The following is an 18,754-nucleotide window of genomic DNA, read 5'->3' as shown; positions in this document are numbered from 1 at the left end:
CCTGGGAAACACTGTGTAACTGCTCCACTTTTTACACTCCAGCTGCAACAAACCTAAGATTACGCTTCTTGACACATCTTCCAGGTCACTGGGTCTTGAGGGAAAACAAAAAACCTGACTTGTGGCTAACTATATTCCTTCAGGACACTAAGCCTGACTTAGAAGTCAGTCAGTCAAACAGGAATCAGCCATGTTCCTTTTTGATCAGAAACAATCTGTGTAAAAGGGCAGCAACACTCAAGTTGGCACTGACGTGACAGTGACACTGGCATTTAAATTAAAACAGGTCTTTCCAGAAAGTGTTTAAAAAATTGAACATTCTATAATATTCCTTGAGTTCCAGCCTCATAGCCCATCTCTGTAACTCTAGTTCGCCTTGGTCCTTACATGCCTGATGGCAAGTGCCGTCAGTCGTGTCTCAAGCACTGCTGTACACAGAAGAATCCCTTTCAGAAGGGAGAGAGTTACCAGCAAGCATTATCTGGCCAGTGCCAGCAGAGAATCCCTTTCAACACAGCAGGTGTGTTCTCCAGGCTTTTGGAAGGAAATTAGTGAAGCTATAAATCTAGGTTATGTATAAATCATTGCCACTGCATCTGGTAACATACCGTTTTGAGCCCTGAAGAACAGAGGGCAGGCAGGTGGTGGAGAGCCACACAAAGAACTGCCCTTTTCTAAGAAAACAATAAAAACAAAACATACAGTGTTCCACAGGACTACTTTTAATGTAACATTCCGTACACCATAGCAAAGTCTTACTTCTCATCCACCCTAATTACCCTGAATTACAAAACTACCATAACGGGTACAAGGGCAGATCCCATGGCAGTGCATGGCACATGCCAAATATAAATATGCTGCATTATTCAGCATGTCCACTGTTTTGTCACATTTAAGTGGTTTAAGTGATCGCTGATGTATCTGTGCTCAGGAAACTTGGCTTGTTGCAGGCGTTTGAAAGCTTCCCACTTGGCACGTCTCTGTTCCGTGTTGTGCTTGTACTCCTGCTCCCGGGTCAGGTAAGGGCGGCTCAGCCAGTATTCATTCTCTGCTTCGATTTCCAGTCTTCGGACCATTGCTTGCATCATCGTAAGGGTAACCCTTCTTGGTCGCCTGTACTTCCCAATCCACTGGTGTCCAGGAATTCTCTTTCGGAGCAATACTGTTGTTAAAAACATCGTGCCTCAAAACGTAAAGAGAAACATAAAATGCTCGTTACCTTAGGAACAAAAATAAAACTTTTGACAAGAAAAATTAAAAGCTCTGAACACTCTCCACTGCCTTTTAGCTGGTTTGAAGGTTCAAGTTCAGAACCTAATACAACCATCACCCACAGCAGGCAGAACAATGCCAGACAGTGCTGGAAATTTAAGATTAGAAAAGGGAAACCTGAAATATTTATGTATCTTAAGAATTTATTCATTTAGTCTTACGCGGCGATTAAAGCACATCCCCCACACACTATTTAAGAGAAATCCAGCCCCGGGGTACTCTAGAACAAAGGGTTCCCTTCATTCATGCCCTCTTCGAATAGCTAACTGCACTGTCAAAACGGGTTATTTCCAGGTCTGTCTTCTAGATCCAAACCTGGCCTTTCCTCGGTATCAGCTTTTGAACCACAGTCTCTCCGTAATCTTACTAGTGTGCAATCACCTAGTCTTGTATTCTGAGTGGGGGAAATCTGGCCGGTAGAGAAAAAGAACATCCTGCATTAATGACCGACTGGCGAACGTGGAAAGCACTAAGACTGACACCACACAGAGGGTGCAGCAGGGGCAAGAGAGGCCGAGCTACATTTAGACTTTTCACACGTGCTCTTCAATAACCTGTTTATTAGTCCTAAACAGGCCTCCCAGGTCTCTTATTAAACTGTACTCCATCAACTCGTATCACAGAATATTCTGAGCTGGAAGGGACCCACAACGATCATTGATTCCAGCTCTTCGCCCTCCACAGGACATCCCCAAGAATCACACCATGTGCCTGAGAGCGTTATCCAAACGCTTCCTGGACTCCGTCAGTCTCGGTGCTGTGACCGAGGAAGTCCGACAAGCACTTTATACGGCACAACCCAGCAGTGGCGCAGAGAGAAGCCACACCAACCAGCTCCCGCGGTGCGGACGTGACCCGACTGAGAAGCGAAGCCGCGGTGCTCGGCGGGGCAGCGCTGCCCCGGGCCCTGTTCCCGGCCCGCCGTCACTCACCGAGAAGCTCCGGGAAGGGCCGGGCAGCTCCGGCAGCTCCAGCCCCGCGCCGGGGACCAAGATGGCGGCGGGCGGGCGGGCCGTGGACGGGGCGCGGCTCTCGCGAGGCTCTCGCGGGGGGCGGGGCCGGGCCGCGCCAATGGGGCGCGCGCTGGCGGCAATTCGAAGGCTCTCCGCGGCGCGCGCGGCCCGGCCCGGCCCGGCTCGGCTCGGCTCCCTGAGGGACGGCCCCGGCCCGGCCCGGCACCTCCGGAGCGCCCCGGCCATGGACATATCCGGGACCTTCTTCAGCAGGCTGCGGGGCCTCTGCCTCACGCTGGAGAAGGAGGTGAAGCAGCTGGAGCAGGCCCTGCGCAGTGAGGACTCGGGTAAGCGCAGCCCGCGGTGGCGGGCGGTGCGCCTCGGGACCGGTGGCTCTGCAGGAGTTCCTCTGGATTCCTCCCTCGACTCGCGTTCCCTCCTGCCACTGTGCCCCTGTGCTCCTCTGGTGGGCTGGTCGGTGCGGGGATGAGCCTGGGAGTAGCTCGGGAGGGAATTGTTTGGGCTCCTGCCCGTGTTGATGTCTCTGAGCTCCGTCGCGGCTGCTGTCGTGGTTTAGCCCCAGCCAGCAACCAAAGCCCGCATAGCCGCTCGCTCCCTCCCCCACCAGCGGGACTGGGGACAGAATCGGAGGGGTAAAAGCCAGAAAACTCGTGGGTTGAGATAAAGACAGTTTAATAGCGGGAAAAAAAAAAAAAAAAAAAAGGCGCGCACACAAAGAGAACAAAGCAAGGAATTAATTCACTGCTCCCCACGGTCAGGCAGGTGTTCAGCCATCCCCAGGAGAGCAGGGCCCATCACGCGTAACGCTGACCTGGGAAACCAAACACCATCACTGCAAACATCCTCCCGCCCTCCTCCTTCCCCCAGCTTTACATACTGAGCACGATGTCTGGAATATCTCTTTGGTCAGTTGGAGTCACCTGTCCCGGTTGTGTCTCCTCCCAACCTCCCCATACACCCCCAGCTTTCTCACCAGCGTGGGCAGTAGGAAACGCAGAAAAGGCCTTGTCTCTGTGCAAGCCCTGCTCAACCACAACAAAAGCATCTCTGTATTATCAACTCTGTGCTCAGCACAAATCCAAAACAGCCCCACACCAACCACTGCGAAGAAAATTAAGTCTACCCTAGCCAAAGCTAGGCACAGGTGAGGTTTTGTCACAGAAAAAACCAGGATGAACAGGACAAAATGGGAATTGCATTCTTGTCCTTCTTTTTGTGGATTGATATAGGAAAACAGGGCATGTGCTCTCTCTGCACAGATAGCTCAGGCATCCCATTGTGTGCATCACTGTGCTCTGTCTTGGCACGTAGCAGGTGTCCTCTTTTACACTATTTGCATTAGCCTTGGTTTCCAGTGAAAGAAGCAATGAGTGCTGTGTTGTGGAAGTGAACAATGCATCTGCCGTGTGCAAATATAGCGGAAGAATTCAGCTTTCTGTTGATATGTGTTTTTCAGTGGTGGCTGTATTATTTTTTTTTCAATTTCATTCGAGCCCTTTAAGGATAAAATTTTACCATAAATAATTCTTTGCAGCCCTATATTATTAACATCTGCCATACATTAATTTCTACAGTATTAGGTGCAACATTAAAATGGAAACCTGGACAGTTTCTCTGTGGAGTTTAACACACTGTACAAAGAGTAGTCTCTTACTGTGCAAGGTACCAATTAGAATTAGTTCTCTTTGGTTTTCTCTGTCTCGACTCTCTTTCTCTAACACGCAACTCCAGCTTCTCTAGTATCATAGAATGGTTTGGATTGGGAGGGACCTCAAAGATCATCTAGTTCCAACTTCCCTTCCATGGGACAGGGTCACGTTCCACTAGATCAAGTTGATCAGAGCCCCATCCAGCTTGGCCTTGAACACCTCCAGGGATGGGGCCTCCACAGCTTCTCTGGGCAACCTGTTCCAATGCCTCACCACCCTCACAGCAAAGGAGTTCCTCCTATAATGTGTAATCTAAACCTACTCTCTCTTAGTTTGAATCTGTTCCCCCTTGTCTGTCACCACACACCCTTGTAAATAGTCTCTCTCCATCTTTCTTGTAGGCTCCCTTCAGGTACTAGAAGGCCACCATTAGGCCACCCCACAGCCTTCTCTTCTCCAGGCTAAACAATTCCAATTCTCTTAGCCTTCCCTCCAACTGTCTTGGTGGCCTCCTCTGGACTTGCTCCAACAGGTTGATGTCCCTCCTGTGCTGAGGACCCCAGAGCTGGATGCACTGCTTGAGGTGGAGTTTCACCAGAGCAGAGTAGAGGGGCAGAATCCCCTCTCTCACCCTGCTGGCCACGCTGCTTTTGATGTAGCCCAGGACAAGTTTCCTTTCTGGGCTGCAAGTGCACATGGACAGGTCATGTCCAGTCTCTCATCCACTAATACAGGAGATTGCATTCTGATGTAGAATGTACTTACATGCTGAAACACTAATACACCCTTTTTATTTTCCAAACCCTTTTATGCGAACATGCGTATTGAAGACTCTGAAGGGGAATGTTCAGCAAGGGTCTTGCATGACCTTCAAAGTGAAGTCAAGACTCTGAAGGTAACATCTTAACTAATTTCCTTCATGAAAAATTGTGGAAGTGTGTGTGTGTGGGGTGTGTTTTCCATAAACGTATGGTTTATGGAAACCATAATCATTAAACCACAATTCTACTTCCTTATTCAGCAGTTATGACCCTTATTTTTACTCACTTACCTCTAAGTCCTCATAACGGCTGTGGATATCGGGGTAATGCCCAAAAACTTGTGGGTGACCCAAAGTAGATTTAGCAGTGTTGATTAGTTTGCAGTCATTATTGTCACTGAGGTTGTCAGGGGACAAAGGTAACAGGGAAGTTGTAGCTGTGCCAAGGTGAGAAGAATGAGGAGAAGGATTCAGGAGCAGAAGCTCCCAGCAGAAGAGGTAAGCTTGCCTGTGTTCAGTGACTGGCCCTTAGAATAAAGTCAATCAGCTTCACAGAAGTGTCAGTACCTTCAGCCATTCAGTTAAACTTGTGAAGAATGTTCTCTGTTTCTTAAATAGAAGTAGGAAAAAAGGGTTATAGAAATGAGCAAGTATAGAAATAGTTGAGAGTTAAACTAGGATGTAAACTTGAAGTTTACCTTCTACTCTGCATAATTCTTTGTACATGTGGAGTAAGAGTCCAAACTAATTGCTGTCATCTCATATTTTTATGGAGTAAAAGCATGTATTTTTGTTCACAAGGTGAACTGTTATCATAATTTAACTTTTCTAAATTGTTATACACTCATGCCTATGTATTCCTGATATTCTGTAGGTGTATATATACCTGATAGTTTTCAGGTATAGATAAGATAAGACCTAAATTAGCTGTTTCATCTGAATTGCAGTTGAATATTTACTCCCAGAATGCTCCATGTCTAAACAACTACCATATGGTGATTTGAAAACCAATATTTCTAATTTTTCCTTTCCCCTCTCTGCCCATGAAGGAACAGGCTAATGCCAGCTTTGATAAGAGTTGCTCTGAAAACCAAGCAGTTCATGAGTTTATGAAGGCAAGTGAAATATTGATGCAAAGAAATGCAGCAGATCTTGGAAAAATAAGAGAGCTGTTCCAGAAGTATGGCTACAAACCACCTGTCAAAGACTCTACAGGTAATATTTCTTGGCAATACAGAATGTAAAGAAAAATATAGTTTTATAAAATGTTTCTCTTTAGCTATGTGTATATTTCTATCAATTAAGAGATCAAGTACATCCATATCATTTACTTTATGATAATATCCTATAGAGGGTAAAAGATTTTGTTGTGACTGGTGCCATGAGAATAATTCAAAACACATACACTTGGAGTTAGGTCTCCTGGCATGGTTTTATGTTAGTATGTGTTGGTTGTTTTCATTTTTTCAGTAATAATTACATGCAGAAAACATGTTACCAAGACTGGTTTCATAACCCAGAGAATTACACTGCTTCAGCTTCTCACGCTTGAGAAAGTATTGTAGATGCACCTCAGTGCACTCATAAGTGATGGTTCCATTAACTTAAATCATGATAGAGAAAATCTTAAAATAACGTGTTCTTCAGCACAGATGGGACAGGAGAATTATGTACAGGGATTAGGTGACGTGACAAGCAGTCGTAGCTTGATCGTTGGAGGGGAGGGAGATCCTTAATCCAGTCAGAAAATGCACACACATTTGAAAAATCCAGATGCGCCAAATGAGTTTAAAACACTACAGCTGTCAGTACGACACATACCTCTTTGAGTACCCAGGGCCCAGTCAGCTTTCAAAAAGCCTTTGGCAGGGCACACCTTCACCTTCCCTGAGTGCGGCGGACAAAAAAGACGCTCTCTCCATGGGCTGGCAGGCAATAGGCAATTTGTTAACAGCAGGCTTAGTTTTATAGTCTTTTCTTCTGTCCATGCATGTACGTGCTATAATTCATTGGTTAAGTGTCCCTGTTCATGCGCAGCAGCTCATTTTTTGATAGGTAGTCGGTGTCCTTTTCACATGCTGGCAAATCTCAAAACAAAACTTATTTACTGCAGTTCTTCCTCCTTTTCTGCTCTTCCACCTTCCCAGTGTTTACATTCTTTTACAAGCTCACAACTGTAACTGATCAAATTCAAGGCTTAAGCTCTCTGCAGCCCAGCTGTCTCCCACACCTGACCATTATCCCATCATTACAAAACAAAATTGTGGTCATGGACCATACTCATGTCTGAGTTAAGCTACTACAACTGTTTTACGAAGATAGGGCAGAAGGCTCTGATTGTTATAGTACCTTTTTTCCTGTACTCTCTCTGCCTTTAAATAAAGTCTCCAAACAGAGCTGTGAGGTTACTTTATTTTTTAAGATGTATTTTTAAGCTAAGTGCATCTGAATACATGATATCAATGCACATAGAAAGGTGTATTACTTCAAATAGCCTCCCTCCCCTTACCCACTTCACAGAATCACAGAATCACTTAGCTTGGAAAAGACCTGAGTCCAACTTATGACCAAAAATCATAATGCCAACTAGACCATGGCACCAAGTGCCATGTCCAGTCTTTCCTTAAACACCTCCAGGTACAGTAACTCCACCACATCCCTGGGCAGCCCATTCCAATGGCTAATCACCCTTTCTGTGAAGCAATTCTTCCTAATGTCCAACCTAAACATCCCCTGGCACAGCTTAAGACTGTGTCTTCTCATCCTGTCACCTGTTGCCTGGGAGAAGAGACCAACCCCCACCTGGCTACAACCTCCTTTCAAGTAGTTGTAGAGAGTGACAAGGTCCCCCTGAGCCTCTTCTTCTCCAGGCTAAACAACTCCAGCTCCCTCAGCAACTCCTCACAGGGCTTGTGCTCCAGGCCCTTTCCCAGCTTCATTGTCCTACACTTATGACATCATACAGAAATTCATTAATGTTTTGGGGTGTTTCAGTTTAACTAACTCCAAAAATGTACAAGTTACATATTTACATATTTTTGCAGTGGAGTCTTGTTACCCAAAAAGCTTTCTTCTTTCGCAAGTTTTTAGTTGCTGCTTCATACCCTTTCTTCAATACTGATTTTCTGAAGAATGAGCATTCTAGTACTGTGCACCCTTTGCTCTTTCCCCAAAAACATTATCATCTCCATGCAAGGACATGAATTCTATGAAAAATACTCTTGTGTAAAAATCTTTCAATTTCATTTTTCTTAGAAATAATATATACCAGCAGGGTGAAATTCAGTAAATGTGTGACTTATACTATAAATATAACTTAGCCTGATATGAGGTTTTGATATGTGTTGCAGTGTCAGGTTCAGTCCTTTAAAACAAATGAAGGAATCTATTTTTTACAATAATAAATGAAAAATTTTGAATAGTGGGGAGGTGTCCCAATTTATTTTATAAATTCTTAGAACAGAAATTCTGATATAATTTTTTTTCATTTCTTTTCTTAAAAAGATGAAGAGGAAGGAGTTAACAATGAATCAACAGTGTCTGAATCTGATGAAGGAAAAGCAAATGATCTTCCTGCTTGTACTGAGACGCCACTGTTGGCTGAAAACCCACTGCGTAGCCCCCGGCTTTCTGATTTTGGTCTTTCACAATATGCTTTCTCCAGGCCTTGGAGTGCAGTGAAAACACAGCACACAACAAATGCTTATCAGCAAAAGTCAAGGAATGATACTCCACTGAAAGTGCAAACCCCCCGTACTTTGCCCAGAACACCAAAATGTAAGCTGAAGATGGATGGTTATGAGTTTGCAACACCAAAACTTGAACACTTTGGCATTAGTGAACATACCATGTGCCTGAATGAAGATTATACCACATCACTTATTCATAAAACTGCTCAGACAATCCAAAAGTAAGTACATTACTGGAGTTCAGATTGTTTATTGAATTTGCAGAACTAATTTCTTTCTGCTATGGCCCTCCTCTTTTTCTTCAAGCAGGTGATAGGGTGATACCTACCAGCTGGTTGGTCCTGTGTCTTTATTCAACTCTCTACGTGTCTTTTCACGCACCCATTGCAGTGCCAACAGTGCCAAATGCTACCATGAAATGCATCTGATATGCTCCTTCCCTTGACTGCACCACGATAAGAATCTTCCATGCACAATGTATTTACAAAGGGAAAACACACAGTGTATCTGTGATCATCTGCTTTCCTTAACCGTGGGTTCGGCTCTGGGGATGTGTTGTCTGCAGTAGATACTACACTGCCAATTTAAAGGTTTCAGAAGCTTTAGGGATATAAACACAGAAAACAACTTGTAAAGCACTCAGTAAAATGCCTCATTGTAGAAGCACTGTGTTGTCTCTTTCATAAGCCCCACCTTACAAAAAGTTTGGTAGTTTTGTTCCAGTTTTCTCTTGAAAAGATATCTCCAGATTTTCAGTGTTCTAATTATAAAGAAAAAAATTGCAGCAGTAAGGTAAAAAACATCTTAAGTATAACTATTTTTCTATACCTTAGAGGTAATGTAAAGGTCATGTTTTTACAGTTACTATTAGCAACGTGTTCAATTTTGAAAGCTGACAGTAGCTAAATATTTGACATTTAGAGAAATCGTTCAAAAAACAAGAGCCATATTCATGAAAACCACATTAAAAATTCTACTTATCCTTCTTGTTGTAGAAACTAAAAATCAGATTGTTTCACGTATCTATAATACTTCCAAGGCAAAACTGACTTCAAAAGTTACATTTTCTTTAACCCAAAATTTGAGACATATTCATCTAAGTAAAATATACAAAATGGTTTGGTGGGTATTTTTTTTAAGCTTAGGCATTTTGTAGAGAAGCTCTAAATTTGGTTCTCTTAGCTAAAATAACTTTTTAAACAGTTAAAATCATTTTCTTATGGACACACTTTTGCATATAGTTCAGGTAAGCTTCCACTTTTTGCCTGGTAATATGCCTCTTAACTGCATATGTCATTCTTCTGCTAGAATATCTTGGATATGAAAATATAATTTTAAAATTTCAGTTTCTGATGTTGTGGAATTGATATTAAATGGCCTTTCACTCTGAAGTTGCTACATTTTCTTTTAAAATAATTTTGGGATTTCTCCTTTTAAATAGTTATGTAAATATTATAATTACTGTAAAGCTCTATAGTATTTGATAAAGATAAGTAATCTTATTCAAACTTGAAAATGGAATTAAAAATCTTTTAGTGTTCACAATACTTGTACTAGTTTTAAAGTAAAAACTACTTCCTTTTGTTGCTTAAAATTTTGTAGGTAACAGGCAATTCAAAATAAAATAGGCTGTACACCTAATACAGAATTGGTAATCTGAGGCATTTGTCCTACCCTGGACATCTTTTTGTTTGATTGGTTTGGGGTTGGTTTCTTCCTAATGCCTTGGACTGAAATCTCAGTGTATTTGATAGTCTGTGGCTGGACTGAATATTTGCACACTACAAACTGCCACAGTAGAATCATAGATGAAAAAATAATCTTTGAGAAAATTAATTTTTGACTTGCATATTGATGAATGAATACTAGATCAGGCTGACAGTATTCCTTCAATTGTGACTTCTTCTTAATATTTGAGAGCTAATTGAGGGGTTTCTTTTTCAGGTTGGTTAAAAGAGATGATAATGGAGGAGATGTTCCAGAAATGACACCCAGGGAAATCGTGGTTACTTCTCTGCCAAAATCAAATGTGAGAGCTGAGAATGGTAAGTTCAAAACATGTGAAATAAATACACATACACACTTTTTTAGAGGATGCATGTGTAAATGCATTATAAACACATGGTAAACTTCAGTTTCAGATTGTGTTTCAGGTTAATTATAGTTAATTCAGGCCTAGTCATTGTATGAGCACTAATGTCGAAAAATTGAAATGTTGATGGCTTCTGTGGGAGTGTTTCTCACTTCAGTATAAATCTTTCCTCATTCTTCTGCTCATATCCAGCTGGAATTATACAGAGGAATTAATCATTTTGTAACTGCAGCTTATCCTTTTTTGAAATAAAAATACTGTTTTACTAACTTAGCCTTTTTTTTTTGCCTGAGAATACCCGTTAGATCTCTTTAAAGACAGGAAAGAAACCACTTTGAGAGAGGCTAGTGAGATAGTAATTTAGGTCTTTCAAGAGTAATGACAAAAAGTAAACTTCTTTGAGAGGAGAAATATGTTCTTTTAAAAATCTGTGAGAATCTTGGGACAAACACAGTGGCAATTGGATACATGAGAAGGTAGTGCAATGCCAATTTAAGTTGAGCTTTTCCAGTTACATTCAGTAGTGGGACTAGAATGATTACATTTTTTTTTGGCATTTGCTGATTTTAAGGAATACTGTAATTTGCATAGATCAAACAAAAAGTATCAGCTAAAATGATACAGGCATTTTAGAATATGCAAATCTATGAAAAGCTTAGAATTAGAAATGAAGGTGGAACTGGTAATATTTATATATGTGTGTGTGTTTATGTATGTATTTTTATTTATATTTTGCTCACTCTTAGTATCAGCAGCTGACTGGATGGCTTCTCCTATGGTAGTTGTGTTCTGTACTCCTGACGTGAAGGTCTCTTCCAAAACAAATAGTACAGTATTACCAAAGTCACCAGAGACAAAGGAGCTACCTCTTCCCAGTCATACAGCAACACCACAGTGTCCAAACTTTCACACAAGCTGGCTGAAAACAGAAGCTAAGGTAGTATATAGCAGCAATGTACATTTTCACACACTTTGCCAAAAGCAGTTTTTAAAAGCTTCATTTGGGATTCTTTTCCAATACTATTTTTCTTACGTAACTGTAGAAGTTCTTTGTAATAGTAATTTTGTAAGAAATTTACTAAATACTTCACATAATGTGAATTAACTGAAGGCATTTAATACCTCTTTTGCAGGAGCAGGTGAAGCCAGGGGGAAAGATTGAGTCGGTGACAAAGAGTGATGCAAGAGATAAACAATACAAAGATAACATTCCTTTTGCTGTGAGCCCTGATGCGTATCTTAAACATCTGGGGGACCCTTCTCCTCCCACAATAAAACACTATGACCAGTTACTCAATACTCCTCCACCTCCAGAAATAACAAGGATACCAGATGATGTTCTACAGGTCAGCTAATATACTTTTTTCCTAAATAATTTTAATATCAAAACTAAAAGGGCTTAGTTCTATCTGTAATCCATCTGGTTTGAGTTCTTACATAATTTTTTTAATCCCATTTAATGTTTCCTGTAGATTCTGTCCAAATACAATCATAAGGTAGGCTCTTCTAATGCCAAGGAAACAGAGACCAAGGCAGGAAATACTACAAGATGTGAAAGTGATTCCACTGATTACAGCGACAAAGAGAACAGGTATGATTGCATTTTACAGATTTGGTTGGGTAGTTTAATTTGTAGGAGCTACAAAGATGCTTTAACGCATTTAGAAATCAATGCAGCTGCTTGCTCTTCAGCTACCAGGATAGCGCTTGCTTCTGTGACTAAATAACTGGATTTGGGGGTGGTATCTGACTGCCTGTTTGTAAAGAACAAATATTATAGTTGACTGTGTGTTTGAATCCTCGCAACTTAAAAAAAAAAAAAAATAGGGTTTTACTGGTTTATCTGTATTTATATTTTACTTGGTGGCAATCAAAGCACCAGCAAATGCTTTCTTCTGAATAAATTTAGGCAATAAAAATAAGGAAATTGGAGTAAAGCATATAAGTGAGAACTGATTTCACGGTTTTGGCAAAGACAAAATTCTTTGAAAGGCAAAGCTACAATAAGAATGAATAATCTTTGAACAATGGAACAATAGATTTATAAAGAACAACATCAATTTGAATATAAAGGAGTTTTTACGATGAGTTTATCAAGTGTAGATATTCCTGATTGAACATATTATATATTATGCTTGTTGATTATCTGTTAAACTTGGAGCCTCTACAGATTATTTAGGTAAGAAGTGTAAGGAACATATATGGAGTCAAATGATAATCACAACAAAGCAGAGTGAGACTGATAAAAGTTGGTATCTTGCTATACTTGGGTGTTGGAATCCATTTGATTAGTCAAATAGAGCAAAGCTCTCACTTTAGCTGACCCTCCATTTTTTGTTGTCAAGATAAAAAAGACAAGTTCTCAATATTTGTGTCTTCTGCTAATTCAAAATGTGATTGAAATAAGCTCATGAACTCATCTGGATATATTTGCAGAGGATATCGTGGAGTTTTCAAGCCAAACATCTGAAATCAAGCTGAAGACCATGTTGAGACTGTTTCATATTTATGGATCTTATCACTGAATCATAACAAGTTCAAAAAGCAAAAGGAAATACTGGTGGGAAGAAAGAGCCATACCAAGAGAAAGCTTTTTTAAATGAAGAAAAATTCTTTATCCACAATGTGGATAAACTTGTTTGAAATAACAACTTGTGCTTAATTTCCTACTGACATTATTGGCAAAATGTTTTAAGGGTTTTTAAATATATTATGCTTCAAAGAGGAACGGAGAATGAGGGAGATACTTCAGTTGTCTATTGTGTAGGCTTGCATTTGCAGTAGGCTGCAGAGAGAGCAGTTGGGTTTGTCATAAAGGGAAAGTCCAGTGTATTGCCCCAAAAAGTGGTTATCTCTGGCTGTTCTTGTGACACTGTACATCTTTTCAGGGCTGAGTTTGAAGTCTAGTACTTCAACAGTACTTCAACAGAACCAAGTCTTTTTTTATTGGAAGAGTAACTCCTGCTTTACTGTTCAAAGCACTTCTGTGCTTTCGGTCACTTCTGCAGCACTGAGACCTACCTGACGCATTCCTACACCAGTCTCAATGCTCAATGCCCTGTCAGAAGGGCACTTCCCATGTGGCTTCTTCCATAATATACATTGGCATAGTATCAAGTGCTATGCATCTGGTTACTCTGTAGCTCTAGAGGGTGACTCTGGCTCGAATGTGAATTATTTGAAAAGGTATTGTGCAATTGATGCTGGTTATATATGTCTTTGGCTGCTGGAAGAATTTGCTGGCAGGCATCTGGCTATTGCTTACTCTCCTGTGCTGCTACCCTGTGTATTCTCTGAGTGGTGGTGTTGCCTCTGAAAAGGGCACATGTGCTCCTGTAATAGCTGACCAAGCTTAAGTTCTCAGAGCTGTTTGGCCATCTGTTGGTATCTGGTAATCATAGTAATTAGGACTTTTTTCTACCAGTGCTTTTACTGTTGTCCACAAGAAAACCCAGTACATACCCTTGATTGGAGCCAGGTTGCTCTTTCCAGCATCGGCTGTTCTTCCGAATGCCTCCACGACTGCTCTTACCAGTTTTCTTCCTCTTGATGGCTGAAATGTTGTCATTTTTATGAGGGCAAACATGCAACATCTGAGAAGGGAGAGACTGTCCCAGGAGATGGGGATAAGTGTATGCTTTTCAGAACTCAGTCTGCATTTCTTTGAAATCCTCAAGATATGCAAATATCTGGAGATGCCCAGAGGCGTTTCTCCACTTGGCTTAGACAGACTTGTCCTTGTTAAAACTTAGCAAGTAAAGGTGCCTTTTTCCTGCTATTGTCATCATTCTCCAGGATAAGTGTACATCATATTAACTGGAGAAAGTGATTTTTCTACTAATTCTGACCTGAGCACACTGTAATTTTAAATGCTAGTTTCTGTTTAAAAATACCTATGTATTATGTGTCAGTCTGTGAGCTTGATTAAGTTTTGGTTACTAAATAAATCTGTCACTAATGCTTGGTGGCTGCTCTGAAACACTTCTTTGTTCTACCCAACTCCTTCAGAGTGAAGGCCAAACCTGCTTCCAGCATCTTTAAAACCACACGGTGGTGTGGATTCTAGTCCTGGAATTTCGTGGCCTTGGAAAGGTACAAAATATTCTGCTGCAAAGCAAGACTCTTTCAGCCAGACAGATTTACCAGTACTAAGCAGGAAGTGTTTCACAGTCTTCATTCTCCCCCCACAGCACTTTGTGACTATTTTCTTGCCCTGAAGCAAGCCAAATATCCTGAAAGACTCCTTTTAATGTGGAACGGAACAAGCAGCACTACTGTCCTGGATCTTGCTGTATTCCCCCTACCCACAACTAGCAAAATTCACAGAAGGGCTTATAAAAGTCTTTCCCCTAAACTTGAGGACAGTTCAGCACTCTGCTGTCTTTTCCTCCCTTAGGAACGATGGAGTTGTACCTAGCAGTGCTGGGCTTCTCACTGTAAGCCACTCACATCATTCTACTTACTTATTAACATTTTCTGCTACATTTAATAGCTATTTCGTTAACTAATATTAAAAGGATTCAATTAATACTATGATAAAGAAATTATTTTCAATATGACAATTGAAATCTTAAAATCTTCTGGTCTACTCAAGCTATTATGACATGATACAGGCATGAGACTTTCTGGAATCTGAAAATGGAGTTTTACTAGTTGGCTTTGTTTTTCTTGCCTACAGTATTACACTAATACACATAATAATGTTGTTTGTACTTGTATTCTTTCTTATAGGAGGAGCATTGCTCTGAGGTAGATACAATCAGAGCAGCAAAGCAAAAGCTAGTTTGAGTTTGTCATGCTTCACCTTTGACAACCTTTTAGGAAGGCCTGAAGAGTAGTTTGAGTATTGGGGGTAGGGGAGGGAAATGACAAGTGAAAGCACTTGAACAGGCTGCCCCGGAGAGGCTGTGGAATCTTCTTCTTTGGAGGTATTCAAAACCTGCCTGGACGCAATCCTGTGCAACCTGCTGTAGCAGGGAGTGTGGGACTGGATTATCTCCAGAGGTCCTGTCCAACCCCAACCATTCTGTGGTTCTGTTGGAAACTGATCTGTATTCAAAATAAGCTGGAGAGAAATTTACCTGTTTGTTTTGTCTTTTTGTTTTTCTCCTACTCAGAACAGTCCTCTCACACAGGTGGCCGTCTGATATACTGGAACAACTGAGGATGTAGCCATGGGGCTGGAGGAGGGTAAAACTCCACTTAAGCTAGTGTTGCAGCTGGAGAAAGGCTTGTCCTGGTGCAAACTAAAGTAATAACCTGTCAGAGTGGGAATGATGCAAAAGAACTTAAAATTTACATGTTGGTTTGTTGTGGGATGAATCTCTTAACAGCGCTGGCCTGTCAGAAGGTACAGTTTGGATAAACAGTAGCTAAATAAGTAGCAAATGCAGTAGTTCTGTGAGAGACAATTGTCACCTGAAAACAGGCCAAATTGACTCAGTTCTGTGTTGTGCTTTATTTACTTTAACTGGGGGTTGCTTCCACTAGAGGCTGTTTCCCCAGTTCTCTTGCACAGAGTCTAGGGGCTGTGCAGTTTTACAATGGATTTGTTGCATTTGCCAAGACACTAAAAGGCTAATTAATTTTGTTTTCTCTTTCAGTTTGTCCTTCCCAACAGTAATCTCAAACTCAGCTTCTGCCCATGTGAGTGCTAGATCAGATGGAAAGGAAGGGTGAGAATGGGGTCACACCCTCTAGCAGTAGCCTGCTGTCAGAAAGGATTGAACCCAGTGAAAAATTGCACTTCAGTATTTAAGGACATCTGGAAAGTAAACAAAAAAGCATAGCCTTTAGTTTTCCTTCATTTTCTGTGGTTCTTAATCTTTTTTTTAATTTTTTTAAAGTATATCAAATGTGTCAGCTAACAGAAGCTTCTCTCCATAATCCCATTTGTTGTCAAAGAAGCATCTCAATAGTTCTGCCAAGGAAGTCCCTTAAGGTGGTCTGTGCTTTCTTATCTGGGAAATACTTTGCCTAAGGTTGAACACAAATATAGCTCTTGCAGTGAAATGAAACTTCCCAGATGGTTGTCAAAGGGATAATTGACAAGCGTTGCTTTCAGTGCTGCCCATTGTGCTTTTATTGGTGTTTTTATAAATCACTGGAGCAATAATTATATTCCAGGCTTCCTTGGTTTTTTTTAAAGCACCATGGACCCTTTAAATTTTCTGTAATATGTAATATTTGCTTTGTTCCCTCTTTTCACAATTCAGATGTTCCGTTACTCATGGTAGTTGCATGTACTCCATCAACAGCTGTAGCTGATGTTGAATCTGCCTTCTCTTTTGGGAGCACCTTGTTTACCCATGGGACAGTAATACAGAGATTGTGGCATTCATATAGAGCAGTGACAACATCCAGTGGCTGCACTGTGGAATCACATGTGTGTTAGTCCACAGGAATACAACTTTCTATCAGGAAGACATTGGTTGGTGGTGCTATATATTATCTATCAACTTAAATGTAAAGCCTCATGCTGTCCTTACAGTAATACCTACTATTACAAAGGGGCAGTTGACAGCATGGTAGGGAGCTGACCAGATCTGTGAATTTCTTTGATCTTGTTTTGCCTAATTCAAGTTGAAGAGTTTTAAGTAGCACAAATGCATATTCATGGGAAATGTCCATGGAAGAAGATGCTGTGTTACACAGGCACTTCTCCTGGGAAGAGACCAAGCAAAGCATAGTTTGCAGAATACCCAGCAGGAAGGTGTTCAAATGCTTCCATAGTTCTTGGCACAATGTACTCCTGGCTCAAAGCCCTGTGGTTGGTTCCCTAATGATTGCTTACGCAATTGTTGTAAGGCAGTCTGCGTGGCCCCGCCTTTCCTGACCCAGCTGCAGGTCCCACGCCATAGGTTGTCAGTTGTGTCACTGTAGTTGTGGCTGCAGGGGAATCCATTCCTGCTTGCTCAACCACCAGGAATTAATTACTGTTTTCCAAGATTAAATTGTTCATAGACTGTGCACTGACCCAAATCACTGTCTGCCCGCGAAGGCACTGGTGGTTGCTGAGGCATGAGAAGGGAAAGGATGAGGGAGTGGGAGCCAGGACATCCTCCTTCCCTGGCTGGGTGAATTGTAGCCTGTCTGTCTAGCTCCTCTGGAAAGGTTGCCTAACACTGTTTCTCCACAAGCACTTGAGTGGCAGCTGAAGCAATTCCTCTTCTTCATCCCAGCACGCAACATTTCTTCTCACAAACTCTCCCTTCCTGGGACAACTGCTTGGCTGGTTTTGCATAAATTGGGCTGGAGGGAACAGAGCTGCTGCACACCCTTGGAAGTGAGGTTTGTCCTAGCCTGTAGGTGCAGGGTGGTGTGGTTTGTTCTGGCTGTCATGGGCTGTTGTGGCACTTGCGGAGTGTATTTCAAACCTTTAGTAATTCTATGTGCCTTTGCTTCCCTTCTCCTTTCTTAGCATAGGCCTCCTGCCCTCCAGTGCAGTGGTTAAGCCAAAGGCAGCAGGAGTGCAGCATGCCTTCCAACAGGCCCCAGGACAGGAGTCCACACAGCCCCAGCTGAACAGGCAGGTAGCCGGGGGCTGGTGCAAGACTGCTGCGTGCTGGGTGCTGTTTTTCAAATGCCCCACCAATCACTACTGGAGCTCTTGCTTCCTGTCCTCTAAAGCCTGGGACAGGTGCAGTTTCAGGCCCTGTTAAACTCCCCCCATTTCCTCAAGTCTGAAGACACTGACTCGTGTTTGCCTGGAGCACAGTGTGGAGAACTCATGCCTCAGCCAGCTCACCCAGAGGCGCCCTTGAAGCTGTCACTTGCTGAGTGCACCGATTTTCTTGCTGAGTGCATTGAAGAGGTCAAGTGAGTTTTTGGGCCAGGATGTCTCTACTTGAAGCCTGTTCTATGAAACTGGAAATACCCCAGGGAGGGTCCCAAACAACCTAGCCCCTCTGAAACCAGTCACAACATGATTTTGGAGACCTTTTTGGTTTTCCATGCTTTCCATTACAAAAGTAAGAACTTGCTGAGTTATTTGCTTAATTTTTTCCTACTGCTTCACACCTGTTTCTGCTTTTGACCAGAGTTGTAAAGTAAAATGTAAGCCTCCACAACTGCTCCAGTCAGAGGGCAAACATGGTGCTGGAAGGAGTGTGTCTGATGCTACCCAGGTTATTGACAAAGTGTGTGAGTTGTCCTCATTCCTTAACTCGGGAGGTTAATTAAAGCCTATACCAGTTCCTCCACCAGAGACACAGGCAGCCTCTCCCAAAAGTGCTGCAGAAGAATGTTTATGAGGCTTGTGCTGCCACCGCAGGGAAGGCCATGGCTCCACCTCTGAGGCTGTAGTCTGTTCCTGTACA

At 42.0% G+C, this 18,754-nt stretch overlaps 2 protein-coding genes across 3 annotated transcripts; one reads left to right on the top strand and one right to left on the bottom strand.

The window, feature by feature from the left end:
* Window positions 1–701: 701 nt before the first annotated feature.
* Window positions 702–2,291, bottom strand: MRPL57 (mitochondrial ribosomal protein L57). The gene is made up of 2 exons (XM_050333184.1): window positions 2,205–2,291; window positions 702–1,183 (listed from the first exon to the last, which is right to left on the bottom strand). Exon 2 carries the CDS (start codon window positions 1,176–1,178, stop codon window positions 867–869), a length of 312 nt encoding a protein of 103 aa, XP_050189141.1. The 5' UTR covers window positions 1,179–1,183; window positions 2,205–2,291; the 3' UTR covers window positions 702–866.
* Window positions 2,292–2,452: 161 nt separating this feature from the next.
* On the top strand, window positions 2,453–14,399 carry SKA3 (spindle and kinetochore associated complex subunit 3). 2 transcript variants are annotated; one of them, XM_050332644.1, is made up of 9 exons: window positions 2,453–2,572; window positions 4,726–4,790; window positions 5,705–5,870; window positions 8,160–8,565; window positions 10,289–10,389; window positions 11,183–11,373; window positions 11,576–11,782; window positions 11,909–12,027; window positions 12,873–14,399. In XM_050332644.1, exons 1-9 carry the CDS (start codon window positions 2,470–2,472, stop codon window positions 12,904–12,906), a joined length of 1,392 nt encoding a protein of 463 aa, XP_050188601.1. In that variant the 5' UTR covers window positions 2,453–2,469; the 3' UTR covers window positions 12,907–14,399. The 2 variants fall into 2 exon arrangements, with proteins under 2 accessions (XP_050188601.1, XP_050188599.1); XM_050332642.1 differs by having other exon boundaries at window positions 11,570–11,782.
* Window positions 14,400–18,754: the final 4,355 nt, after the last annotated feature.

The sequence above is a fragment of the Myiozetetes cayanensis genome, unplaced genomic scaffold, assembly GCF_022539395.1.
Source record: "Myiozetetes cayanensis isolate MyiCay16 unplaced genomic scaffold, myiCay2020 scf5-8, whole genome shotgun sequence".
NCBI classification, from domain to species: domain Eukaryota; kingdom Metazoa; phylum Chordata; class Aves; order Passeriformes; family Tyrannidae; genus Myiozetetes; species Myiozetetes cayanensis.
Note: the sequence above shows the minus strand (reverse complement) of the source record. Positions and strands in the feature narration are given on the sequence as shown.

Bases quoted from the DNA above. Each gene is read 5' to 3' on its own strand.
- MRPL57 (XM_050333184.1), bottom strand. From the start codon at position 1,178: ATGTTTTTAACAACAGTATTGCTCCGAAAGAGAATTCCTGGACACCAG.
- SKA3 (XM_050332642.1), top strand. From the start codon at position 2,470: ATGGACATATCCGGGACCTTCTTCAGCAGGCTGCGGGGCCTCTGCCTC. The intron at 2,573-4,725 runs GTAAGCGCAGCC...TGCGTATTGAAG, and splicing joins CCTGCGCAGTGAGGACTCGG to ACTCTGAAGGGGAATGTTCA. The intron at 4,791-5,704 runs GTAACATCTTAA...CTGCCCATGAAG, and splicing joins GTGAAGTCAAGACTCTGAAG to GAACAGGCTAATGCCAGCTT.